Source organism: Cavia porcellus, unplaced genomic scaffold (assembly GCF_034190915.1).
Source record: "Cavia porcellus strain 051 isolate PalLab524CR breed Dunkin Hartley unplaced genomic scaffold, mCavPor4.1 scaffold_8, whole genome shotgun sequence".
NCBI lineage: Eukaryota > Metazoa > Chordata > Mammalia > Rodentia > Caviidae > Cavia > Cavia porcellus.
The window spans coordinates 94788388-94800630 of NW_026947491.1; the positions used below are offsets into that span (position 1 = coordinate 94788388).

At 59.6% G+C, this 12243-nt stretch overlaps 1 protein-coding gene across 3 annotated transcripts in view; it reads right to left on the bottom strand.

Moving 5' to 3' along the window:
• Positions 1–12243, bottom strand: part of Large1 (LARGE xylosyl- and glucuronyltransferase 1) — a 324947-nt gene that overhangs the window by 157940 nt on the left and 154764 nt on the right. For all 3 annotated transcript variants that reach the window (XM_063255551.1, XM_003462316.4, XM_013143002.3), the window contains exons 4-5: positions 7673–7755; positions 3088–3211 (exon numbers count right to left, since the gene is read on the bottom strand). In XM_063255551.1, the coding sequence (XP_063111621.1) occupies positions 3088–3211; positions 7673–7755 (207 nt within the window). The remainder of the gene's footprint in view (positions 1–3087; positions 3212–7672; positions 7756–12243) is intronic.

The following is a 12243-nucleotide window of genomic DNA, read 5'->3' on the forward strand; positions in this document are numbered from 1 at the left end:
CCCGCATCAGCTCTTGTCACTTTGACATTCCTAAGGACCCCGCTCTGAGTTCACTGGGTCACTCATTTTGCAAACATTTCTACCCAGTAGGCATCACCTTAGCCATGAGGCACACAGTGGTGACAAAAGCCAGAGATGACCCCAGTCGCCTTGGCACTTATGGTCTAGGAGCAGGACACATTTATTAGTTCCTCACACAAGCGGGAAAGCTCAGCCTCTGGGATGAGCAGGATCCTGGAGGAACTGTAACAGGAGCTGCAATGAGGCGAGGCTGGCAGGAGTGAATCAGCAACGCGGCAGAGGAAGGGCTGGGAGTGGAGCGAACCGAGAAGTAACCTGCACGGATGCCGTCTCCAGCATAGACGCGGTGAAGCCACGGAAGGCCAGGCACGTTTCTCATCAAGCTGACTCTTGCTGATGGCCAGCAAGAGGCATGGGGTAGGAGAGCTGCCAAAGGGAGGCTGGGGAACGAGTCTGGAAGCGAGGTCGCCATGGTGCTGGGAAAGATTGCACAGGCTCGGACTGGACATGGCAGGGGACAGGGCTGAGCTGGGACTGCAGCCAGATGCCCTTGAGGAGCAGCGCCTCTCGAAGATGACCCTTGATTCTGGATAAGCCAGGAGTTGGCTGGATGGGGAACAAGCAGACCACGGCGCTCGCAGAGTTGTACTAGATCATGTATGAATCATCACTGCTGTCACCGTGATTGCTACAGAGAAATCCTGTTCTATAAGATGCTCCCTTACCCACAGCCCTGCTGGATTCTGGCAACTGTTCCATGTGCCTCAGGGACAGAAGAGAAGAGACCGATCGGAAGGGAGTTGTGCAGATACTAAGGGTCTTCTCGGACTGGTCAGCAGGAGGGGCTAGGCTACGGGGCAAGACTTGGAGACGACCCTTTGGGCAGACTGTGTAAGAGACAGAAAATAACTGACCTTCAAACCACGGAGACATCATTTGGATGGAAGGATCCACTATGTAACAATGGACAACTGGTCTACCTGCTGGATGTGGGCACAGCCAGAGCCCCAGTCCCTCCTTACCCTGTACCCTGCAAAGGCTTGCAGAAGTCCTTCGTGCCCTAGAATGGACACAGCTGCAGCCCATCCTGCTTAGCCTCCACCCCAACTGCATCAGAGTAACAGACCACACGTGAAGAGCTGACCACCCCGCTTTGGAAGAACTGAGAACTGGGTACTCGAACACTACTCTGCCCTTTCTATAACTTATTGGGAGACAAGGTCTCACTAAGCTCCCGAAGCTAGCCTTGAACTTTCGACCCTCCTGCCTCAGTCCTGCCTCAGTCTCCAGAGTAGCAGAGATCACAAGCATGAGCCACGAGGCCCAGCAGAGGAATTTTAAATGCTATGTGGCCCCGTTTATGGTGTGACTGTTTTTTCCTTTCTAAGGAGACCAGTCTTACTGTGCTGCCCACCCAGTCTGGAATCCCGGGCTCCCGGGATCCCCTCAGCCTCTGGAGGAGCTGTGACTGAAGGGCTGAGAATTCCCAGAAGCCCGCCACTTCACGAGACCACGAGACCCCGAGACCCCGGGGTTTCACAGTCACTTGATTTTCTATTGTCAGTGAGCACTGTCCCCACCCGAGGCTTGGAACCCCTGGGTAATTTGCAGGCAGCAAGGATCTGGCGCTGGCTATCTTTCCAGTGGTTCTGTGTTTTGTTTTCGCTCGTTTGAGTCAGGGTCTTGCTAGGACTTTGTGCTCTTGCTAAATACAGGTGCAGGCCGGTGTGGGCCAGAGTGGGTCAGTGGAGTCACAGCCGTCACGCGAGGTCAGCTGTGGCTCCTCCTGCGCTGTTGGTGCCAAGACCCTGGGAGACGGAGTGGCTTGCTTTCACCTTAATTACCGCAGCAATTTGCTAAATTTTGTTTTTCCCTTTTTAAGAGTGTTAATCAATTTCAGCTCATAATAGATTGGAATGGCAAGCAAATTACCACGACAATCCCCAAATGCTAAATTCTCAACATCTTGATCAACCTCGGAGCCTGGAAAATGGGAAACCGAAGCTCAAGCCAGCATCTCTGTAATCTAGTTAGAGCCGGATGGCTCTGAAATGAAAGGATATGGCCTGATGGGTCTGGGTTGAGCAACATGCCCAGGTCAGCCCCGCGCCCAGTCAGTCCCTTCCGAGGTGACTGCAGAAGTCCCCAGGTGCAGTGGCACGTTCTCTACCAGGAGCATTTGCTTGTGCCAAGCCACACGTGTTACAAGGCACCTACTGTGCACCAGAAATGCACATGAGTGAGACATGTCCCCTGTCCCGCCTCCTTAAGACGCTCCAGTTGATGGCCAAGGGAAAAGGATTTCTGGGTAAGTCAGGAATGTCCTCCGAGGAGGTGGAAACATGTCTGATTCAGGAAGGACAGGTAGGACCTAGGACATGACAGGTGAGCAGGGTCACCCAGAGAGAGGGCACAGTGCGCCAAGTGACAGGAAGATGTGCAAGTTGGCAAGGGGTGGGTGTGGAACTCGGGTCCAGCGCCAGGGCAAACAGGCCTTCGTGGTCAGCCCAGGGCTTCAGCCTAGACACAATCAAGGTGCTGGGCAGGAGGGAGTGACCACAGGGTTCTTCTGGAGAAAACCTTTGCTGTTTGCTCAGCCTGGCGTTTTATGCAAGCTCACACACGTTCTTCACTTGAGCCTCTTAATTCCTCGGGAGTTAGAATCTCACCACTGCTAATTAGTAAACAGGATGCCCAGAGACGTCCTGCGATCATCATGGGAATACCCCAGTTGCAGCCCTGGACCGCAGACCCTGAGCTCAGCACGCACTCCCTGAGTGAGGGAACCCTCTAGACGCCTGCCCAGGCCACTCTCAGACACCTGGGAACCTTAAGGCCTCCAGCTTCTCTAGAAGACTTGGCGGCCAGGGAGGCCCACAGCAATGTGGCCTCGTGCTGGGAGAGGTCCTGTTAGGCCTGCAGTGACCACACCAGACAACCTGCTACACGCCGGACACCTTCACCCAGGAGCCGGGACTTCTGCCACGGCCAGCCTGCTGGCCTCCCAGAAAGGAGTGGCACCGACCAGGGCAGGACCCCACCGCCCTCAGGCCCCGGCCGCCCTACCTTGAGCTCATCCGCATTGTAGAAGTCCACACGCACAGCGGGCACCATCCAGGTGTGGAAGAGGGTGGCCAGGATCTGCTCTGCGATGGAGTCGGCGATGAGGTGGAAATGTAGGGGGTTCCGCCTGTGGGAGGAGGGAAGCCGAGCAAGTCAGGTTTTGCATGGAGCCTCACATCAGCCCCTCACTGAAGGGGGCAGCATTTGCTGCCCATGGCCACTGTGAGAGGCCGCCAGGGATGTGGCCCAGCAGTGCTCGCAGACGAGGCTGTCAGAGCAGGGAGAAGGGAGCACAACTCACCTGCCCTCAGCAGATGACATCCCTGAAGGTACCCAACCCAAGCCACCCAGCACCCCAAAGCAGGGCACACCCACACGGGCCACCTCCCAGTGGCTGCAGGCACCTGTGCAGCCACCACTGGTGTGAGGTGTGCTTCCCGCACATCTCCCAGGGAGACCCAGACTTTCACCCGTGAGCATCCGCCTGTCCTCACTTCCAGGCTTCTGGCAGTGTTTATCCACCCCGGACCTGCAACCCGGCTGGGAGGCTGCCCGCCCCCCACACCAGCAGGATGTGCGGCCCACAGTAGCAGATGTGGTAGTGACAATGCCACTGTCACCCAAGATGACAACAAAAACCAAAGCACTAAAACGGGTAACTTCCTCCATGGACACTGGGGTTGGGCTGGCCAGCTCCAGATCTTCCCACCCACCTTGGCCCAGGTGTCTTTCTGCAAAGCAGAGTTGGGAGCACTGCCCACCCTGGGGGACAGGAGGACGGAGCGTGTCAGAATCCTGGAGGGATGCCTGCCCCAGAGGGAGCCACGCATGAGAGCAGAGTCCACCCACACAGGGAACAGGCTGGGGCAGGCACAGTACCATGGGGCACAGCGGCCTGACAGCATCAGTAGCTCACCCAGGATGCGTTGTGGCCACAGCCCAGCCCTTCCCTACCTCAGAGGATTGTGTCCTCCCCCTGCATCCCGGGGGGAATAAGCAGTTACAGGCCCAGAGCTCACTGATGAGCTTTTTTGCAAAAACACAAGCCCTCCTTGGAGGAAGAGGAACAGGAGTGAGCAGCTCTTCCTGCCAACAGGAGCGCGGCGGGAGAAGCAGTATCACCCTGGCACGCAAATATCACATCCGGGTACGTGATGCTTGCCACCGATCTGCACCCAGGCGTAGGTGTGGCCGCAGTCCCACTCAGTGAACAGCCTTCTCTCTCGAAATGGGCGCCACTTACACCTAAGCAGCAAGCCCTCTTCACTCCGCCTCCCATGGACCTTTCTCACCTGCCTCTCTTTGTGGAGGCTGTGTAACAACAGAGTCAAAACTGCCTGTAGCAGAGGGAACAAAGCGAAGTCACCTGGTTCCTGCCACACAAACAGGACTCCCGAGCTCGCCTTTCTCAGGCGTTTCTGGCGGGCCTTCCACCCGGGCCTGTGTCAGCGCCTGTGTGTGTACCGTGCGGGCTCTGGGCCCTTCCGGACTTGATCCTGAAGCCACTGCTGCAGCTGCCACTTAGTTCTGCAGCCCTGGGAGTGGTGGCTCCTCCTCTGAGGCTGCTCCACCCTCCAGTTCCTCGAGTAGGGACAACAGTTCCAGGCCCGTTCTCTACAGCTGGGCCGTCCTTTGAAGTCAGGGTCCCCACCGCAGTCTCATGGGGTCAAGGTGCTGGCAAGGGTTGCTCACGCTCCTTCCGCAGGTTCAGCAGCGGTGGTGTGGGGTGAGTGTGCAGGCGTGCCGGCACGCTCCTGTAAGCGCAGGAGAGCGTTCACCACCACGCACACCGTGGAAGGAAAACCAGGCAGAGGTAGCAGAGCAGGCCTTAGAGGATAACCTGGGAATCTCTGCGGGAAAATTCACGGAGTCACTGTATCTACTGTGAGGACCCAGGCCACCATGACGTTACCGGTGACGGCAGGAAGGTGCTTTGCCAGCACTTCGTAACCACATCTCGGTCACCCGTGTGGGCGCCAAGGCAGTGGGCTGTCCACAGCTGGGCCTCCTGAGCGCGGCGTCTTTCATGCGTCCTCTTGCCCGGCTGCTGGACTCGCTACCAGCGTGTGGATGCGAGTGGTCATTCTCTTTCTCATGCTCTTCACCGGGTCTGAGAAAAGCCCGGAGTCCACTGAGTGGTCAGAGCCTACCCTTGGAGCTGGCTTTCTCCTTAAATCCCCCGTCTGCGTGAAAGTCTGCACAGCAGCAGCCATGAGCCTGTAAATTCAGTGTCTACTGCTGCGTGTCACATGGGAGGGAACGTTTGTCTCCATCGGGATTCTGGAGATGCCAACAGCCATGGGGTTAGGTGACTGGAACTCAGCACCAGGAACACAGTTCACTGCCTGCAGCACAGGAGCCAGTGAGACCCACAGGCTGAACACCCATCAGCAGGCAACACCCGCTGTGCGCTCCAGGAGACGGCTCTCGGGTTCTGGCTGGGACGGGAGATCTTCAGTGGACATGGAGCCGAGGGGCCAGGTCGGCTCAGTGCTAAGCTGCAGGGTACCTGGATTCCGGACAGCAGCAGGCGACAGTGGTGGAGCCCTAGGGGTCCCTGACATTGTCTGCAGCACACCACACGGAAGGGCCATGTTGCCGCCCGTCAGGGACACAGGGCCCACCCGTCCTGGGCATCCTGGACGGGACACGTGGGCTCCTACTTCCTCCTCAGCACCCCCATCTTCCAGTGGCACGCAGTCGGGAGGTGGGGTCAGCACTGTTGCTGAGGGTGCCCTTGCATGCTAGGCTTCCCCACCCGCAAGGGCAGCGATCTCCACCTTGGGTACTCTGGCCTGTGGGTCACAGCCACATGGGGCCCTGCTGGAGACCTCCCCTTTGAACTCAGTAGCCAGTGCTGCAGTGGACCCGGTATGTCCTAGAGTGACCCAATTCACAGCAAGAGGTAAATAACGCAGTGAGCTGTCAAAAGCCCCCGGCTGTTACTTAACCGTCCAGACTGTTCTGCCTTCAAGTTCTCTGAACCCCCAGGTTCTCTTGCAGTACATCCATTACCATTACAAGCTGACATTTATTGGGCATTTACTATTACAAGCTGACATATATAGGGGCAGGCGGGCTCTAAGACCCCAGGAACACCGTAAAACAAGACAAGTCTGTACCCCCAAGGCCTGCATCCTGCCCCATGGGCTCCTCATGGACAGAACAGAGACCCTGACCTCCGTGTCCAGTAGGTGAGGACCTCGTGGCTTCAGGGTGAGAAGCAGAAGGAAGTGGGTCACACGAGGGACCCACAGGATGAGACCCAGCCTCAACACACAGTGCAGAGGGCAGGGAGACCCTGCAGGATGGAGAGGCGCAGTGTGAAGTAAACGTGAGGTAGGGAGACTGCAGGGAGGGCCAGGGACCCCAGAGTAGGAGCCACGGTGACGCATGGGCTCCTCCCTCGCTGTGACAATGGTGGGCGCTGCAGCTCTGCCCGGGCTGTGTGAAACACCACTGGGAGAGGCAGAGTGGGGACCCGGAGGCAGGCAGGACGACAGGGGAGTGGACAGAGGACTCTGGGTCAGGGGACAAGCAGGGCGTGGAAAAACAGCCACGGAGAACCATGCACACTGCATGGGACAGAGAGGAGAGGCCTGGGGACCCTGGCTTCCTGCAGGGCGGGATCACAGCCCTGCATGGTGTCCCTCATCTCTGTCTTCCCGGGTGGACACTTGCCCCATCTCTGTCCCTGTGGTCACTGCGAGATCTCAGATGGCACACTCCCTGAAGAACCGCCAGTCCTGGTCACTCAGCATGGGGCCAGATTGCTGCCCACTGCAGCCCTCCCTGAGAAGTCAGAGCAGTGCCAAGGACACAGCTGGACCCGTGGACCCAGTTCTGGGTGCAGTCGACCCAAGGGTGTCACAGCACCACCCACAAGAGCAGAGCCGGGAAATCCCTGAGAGATCGTGGATGACGAGGGAGTTTCACCTAGAGACGGGAGGCAGCCTGGGGACAGCCCTGTAGCTGCTGTGCATTTCAGAGGGGACCAAGCAGCACCCAGAAACGCCCAGAGCCACCACAGGGTGCGCCGGCCGAGAGGAAGAAACCAGCACGAGACATAGCAGGCGTGTGAGTGCCACAGCCCTGCCAGCCACATCCCGGGCAGCATCTGGGTGCTGTTCTTGGCTTGCCATGTGGCCACTGTGTCCTCCCTCACATGGCTGTGTTCTGATCTCTTTGTGAGACACCAATCATACTGGATCAGGGATCCCCAGTCCAGTGACACCACTTTTACCTTTGAGGCTCCTATCTGCCTCCTGGGTAATGTCCTGAGGCACCAGGGTTCCAGCACAAGCTGAGGGTGGGGGTGCAGAAGGGGTGCGTTACTGGCCTGCGACACCCTGGAGAGTGGCCACTGGGCTGATGAAGCTGGAGCCTGGAACTTGGGTGGCCCCGAAGGTTCCTTTTGGTCTGTGTGCCTCACCCCACCTGATACTAGGCTAATGGCCACCATTAAGGCCATCACCTCCCGAACCAGGACCTGGACATATCTTCCTGCAGCCTGAGCGAGGGGCATGGCTTTGCCCTCCTGGTCCCTGCCCGAGGCCAAACTACCTGCTATGCGCCAGGCTGCCCTTACCTGTGGAAGAGGACGGACTTGACCAAGGTAACCACATCCCGGCTGGCGTTGTATCCGGCACAGACGATGGCGACGTGGATTGTCTGTAAGGAGAGAGGCACAGCGTCAGACAGATGGAAGGAGCCCATCCCAGGGCACAGGTCCCGAAAGAAAGGTCATGCTCATGCCTCCCCGGTCTCACAAGGACGCGGAGGGCAGCGCCTGCCGCTGCGGAGGGGAACCAGAGGTGGTTTTATGAAAGCCTTTTTAATCAGTTTATGGAGCCATCATCATTTGGAAGCCATTAAGGCTCTTTCCAATTACATTTGGGGACAAGAGAAATGGTGATTGGATCCAATAAGCAGTGAGTACCCTGCCCCCCAACGGACTGGCAGCTGGGAAGAGAGGGGAAAGGAATTCGCCCTAAGAGGACGAGCGGCTGCCTGGGCTCTGAGACCCAGGAGTCCCAGCAGGGTCTGAAGTGCCCTCGGGAGGGGTCACTGGTCCACACTTCGTGGGAAAGCCTCAGGGTCAGGGCACCCACTGTGAGGGCAGGGTGCAGCCTGCAGGATAGCACACGGAAGGACAGACCCATGCCAGCCGCAGCACAGCATCCCAGACAGTGGCCTGGTGCCAGAGCGTGATGACCGAGCCGTGGGTGAAGAATACCCTCGTCTCTGCGCCTTCTCAGAGCTACTGGACCAGGCCGGTGCCCACTGCCTGGCAACCCCCTCTCCCAGGCCCTTTCCCATCCTGTTCCTGTAGCACCCGAGCACCTTGACAGGATGCCTCCCAGCCTCTGGCGTCTGTCCCTCTGTCAGCAAGCACTGACTGGCAGTCTGTCCCCTGGAGATCACTCCAGCCACACTGACCTGGGCGCTCCCTCTGCCCTCAGTCCTGAGGTTGGTGCTGAGCACAGCCTTGTTCTTGTGCGGGGCTTCCCAACCCTGCTACCCTGTCGGCTGCTGCAGAAGGCACTTCTGACGGGTCACTTCTCTGCAGGCTTCAGTGACACTGACCCCGGCACCAGACCTCCCACCTGCCCCCAGCTCCTGAGCAAGGGATGGGTGATGTGACCCTGGGACAGCCTCCAGCCTGCTCCCCGGACCCCACCATAGCGTCCCTCCCCCATCGCAGCCACCCCACAACGGGCGGCTGGACCTCAGCTTCACTCTTCCTTGGGTCACCAAGCCTGAGGGTTCCGACAGCTCCCTCCCTGCAGAACACTGGGTGCCCCCCACCCTGCACTGCGCCCCAAACTGCACCCATCCCATGCTGACTGCGCCTCTGTCCTGGACCAGAGCACCTGGAAGAGCGTGGGCAGGGCCTGGAAGGGCAGCGCCCCAGGTGCTGCACTCGGAGTCCAGAGGGGCCCGGCTGTAAGAATCGGGTGCAGTGCCTTTCCTGTGATCCGCCAGGAAATGTGAGTCCATCAGGACCAAGCCCTGGAGCGGAACTGTGACCCCAGGCTCCATCACCTTTATCCAGCGCCACCTCCCACTGAGAACTCAAGTCAAAACACTGAGGGCTCGAGCCCCCAGCTGACCAGCGCTGGTCCCAGCAGGGCCCCTCCACTCCCCTGCTGCCCAAAATGTAGGACTCAGGCCAGTCAGGGCTCTGGTGTCACTATGGGTGACCAGCTGCTGGGGGCACTGTGGAGGGGACATCCTGCAGGGCACAAGGCCGCCCCAGGAAGGAACCACCCTGCCCAAAGCTCAGCACACAGTCAGGGAGCTGCTCAGGGAAAAGCAAAGGGAAACTGGGCTGGGGTCCGGATCCTTGGGCTCCTGCTGCCCGGTCCCGCTGGTTCACACATGTCTGAGCTCAACCAGGCACCGGCGTGCTTCTCTCTGGGCGATGTTGCCAGGAGGAAGGACAGCAATGACGGGGACGACAAGGGCGGGAAACCAGGCAACACAGGCTCCTCCGAATCACACACATTTACACGCACAGCCTCGGACACCCAGTGGGTCCTGCTTCAGGATTCCGGGACTCTCTGAGACGGCCACTAACCAGAAGCACAAGTGCGTACTCTGGAGCATCTCTCACAACTCCCCAGTCCCTTGTGTTTCTCATCATCCTGGAAAAGGGGAACCCGAGCCCCTCCACTGCTCTCGGTGGGGTGGGGGAGGCTGACTCCCCAAGGACAGAGCGCACAAGGGCTCAGGCAGGTGGGATGCAGGGACCAGGGTGAGTGTCCCTGGAGGATGGTACTGTCACCATCGCTTCAGCCCTGAAGCCATGACGTCTCAGCTCTGCTGGGCAGCAAAGGCAGAGGTGCCGGTGACAAGTGGATCTGAGAAGTGGTCGGGGCTCCCCAGGGAGGACTCACTGGCCTTCTGGTTAAGGATGATGCCGCAGTCCTGAGAGAAGGGGACCGGCCCAAGGCCGTGTGGCTGGCGAGTCCTGGTCAGGAATCTGGCTTCAGTCCCCAAAGCACACTCCGCAGCAGAGCTTAAAGGCTGAGAGGATGCCCACATCCACGTGCACACTGCATGTGGGGAAACTCACGGACCACAGGCTGCACAGAGGCCATTGCAGTGCCACTGCCAAGGTGATGGAGACCCGCCGGCAGCATGTGGGTGGAGATAGAAGGCCACTCGACTGGACACGACACAGGGAGAGGCCACGGGGCTGGTGAGGCCCAGTGCTCAGCACCTGGAGGCTGTCCTGTGCTCAGAAATACCTGTCACACTTCACAGAAGCTTCACAACAGCCATAGAGGGATGCATGCCCTTGGCGAGGCCACCCTGCACCATAGCACCTGGGACACCATGTCCACCACTGCAACCGTGCAGAGCAGGGTGAGCTCGCTTTCCACATGGACTCAGCCACGGCTCTGTGCTCAGTCTTCATCCATGCAAGCTCAGGGAGGGTGTGGCCCTGAGCTCCAAGCAGAGCAGAGGGTTCCCACAGGCAGGCAGATGGGTATCCATGGTCCTGAGCCCCCGCAGGGCAGGGAACAGTCCCGGGGACCATAGCAGCAGCAGCGGCAGAGGCAGGTCATGGAGCATGCACTTCCCTGGATGAATCCCGTCTTCCCCAGGCCCCACAGTGGGGTGCAGGAGGCGCCTGCTCCCGATGCTGCCCGTGGGGTCCCGGGCACGTTCCTGAGAGAGGCGACTGTGCCCAACAGCCTATGGGCTGGAATGTGCAGGACATCTCCTGGCTTGCGGCTCCCTCTTGGCCAGAGATGCCCTAGAGTGGAGCCTGGATGAGCCGACACTGCCTGAGAGGTGGCTCACGGAGACCCTGGGGCAGGACTGGACTCATCATCCACCGCAGGGAGGAAATCTTGCTCACTCAAAGCCCCGGAGCGGGTGAGCCCAGGAGCTGGCGGTGAGACTCAGGGCAGAGCAGCTTCCCACACAGACTCAGCTCCTGTGAGGCAGCGGTCAGGAGTCCCCACAGCCCGGCGGTTGCCTCCTCCGTGTGCCTCTTCTCATCTCTTGCCTTCCTGTGTGGGCCCAAGTCCTGGCCCCAGTGCCCGGAACACACTCCTCGCCCTGGGCCACCCGCTGGTGGGATCCCTGGAATGGCACGGGGGGGTCCACCTTGTGCACCCTGCATGGTCAGAGCTTCTAGCCCTGGGCCTTCCCTGGCCAGCCAGATGCAGGTGAGGTGAGCATCCTGCAGGTCCCTACTCCAGAGCTGTCCTGCAAGCCGGTGGCCCCAGAAGTGCAAGTGAATGCAGTGGTGCACCATGCCTGTGACCCCAGCATGCTGGAGGCTGAGGCAGGAGGACTGAAGGTTCAAGCTCAGCCCAGGCAACTTAGGGAGACTGTGCCTCAAAAGAAATTTTAAAGGGCTTGGGATGTAGCTCAGTACTGAAAATAAAACAGACAGACAGACAAGACAGACAGACACCTGCAGCAGACAGGGTCCCCAACGCTGCCATCTTGGTGTGTGTTACTCCCCCTCCCCCTGCAGAGTACAGGACGGGATTCCTCTGCAGCAGCTAGGCCATGCCAGGCGACACTGTCTATTAGATGACCCAGGTCTGAGCTCCCTCCCGCATGGACTCCCGGGACATCAGCCTTCCGGCCTTCCGGCCCTCCCAGCACAGGAAAGGGCTGAGCCATACAGCCTCCCTCCCAGGCCCAGGCCTGCTCCTCTGCAGCTCTGCGCAGCCTGTGCTCCCCAGGCCACACGGCATCTGCAGGCTGATCCCAGGCCAGCGCCACCTCCTGAGCGGCTCCTCTCCAGCTCAGTCCCTGAGCCCACTCCTCCCAGAAGCAGGGCAGGGCAAGGCAGGAGGTGCTGTATCTCACCCGGGATCTGCACGCTGCCCTTCCTGACACGCCCAGAGCCGGCTGCCCTGCCTGGTGACCCTCGGACACGCAGGGAGCAGGCGTGTGCGCTGTGGTTTGCCAGGAGACACCTCCAGGGCAGAGCCAGGGGATCTGCTTGGGCGTCGGCGGCCGAAGCTGCTGGGCTGAGTGCAGCCGGCCGGGGTTGCTCCCAACCACAGGCACGGGCAGCTCTGTGTCCTTTCCAGCATCAGAGCTGGGCAGTAGGGAGTGTCATGTGCGTGAGTGTGTGTGCGCATGTGGGGCAGTGATCCCAGGGTCCCAGCACTCAGCGTGCCCTGA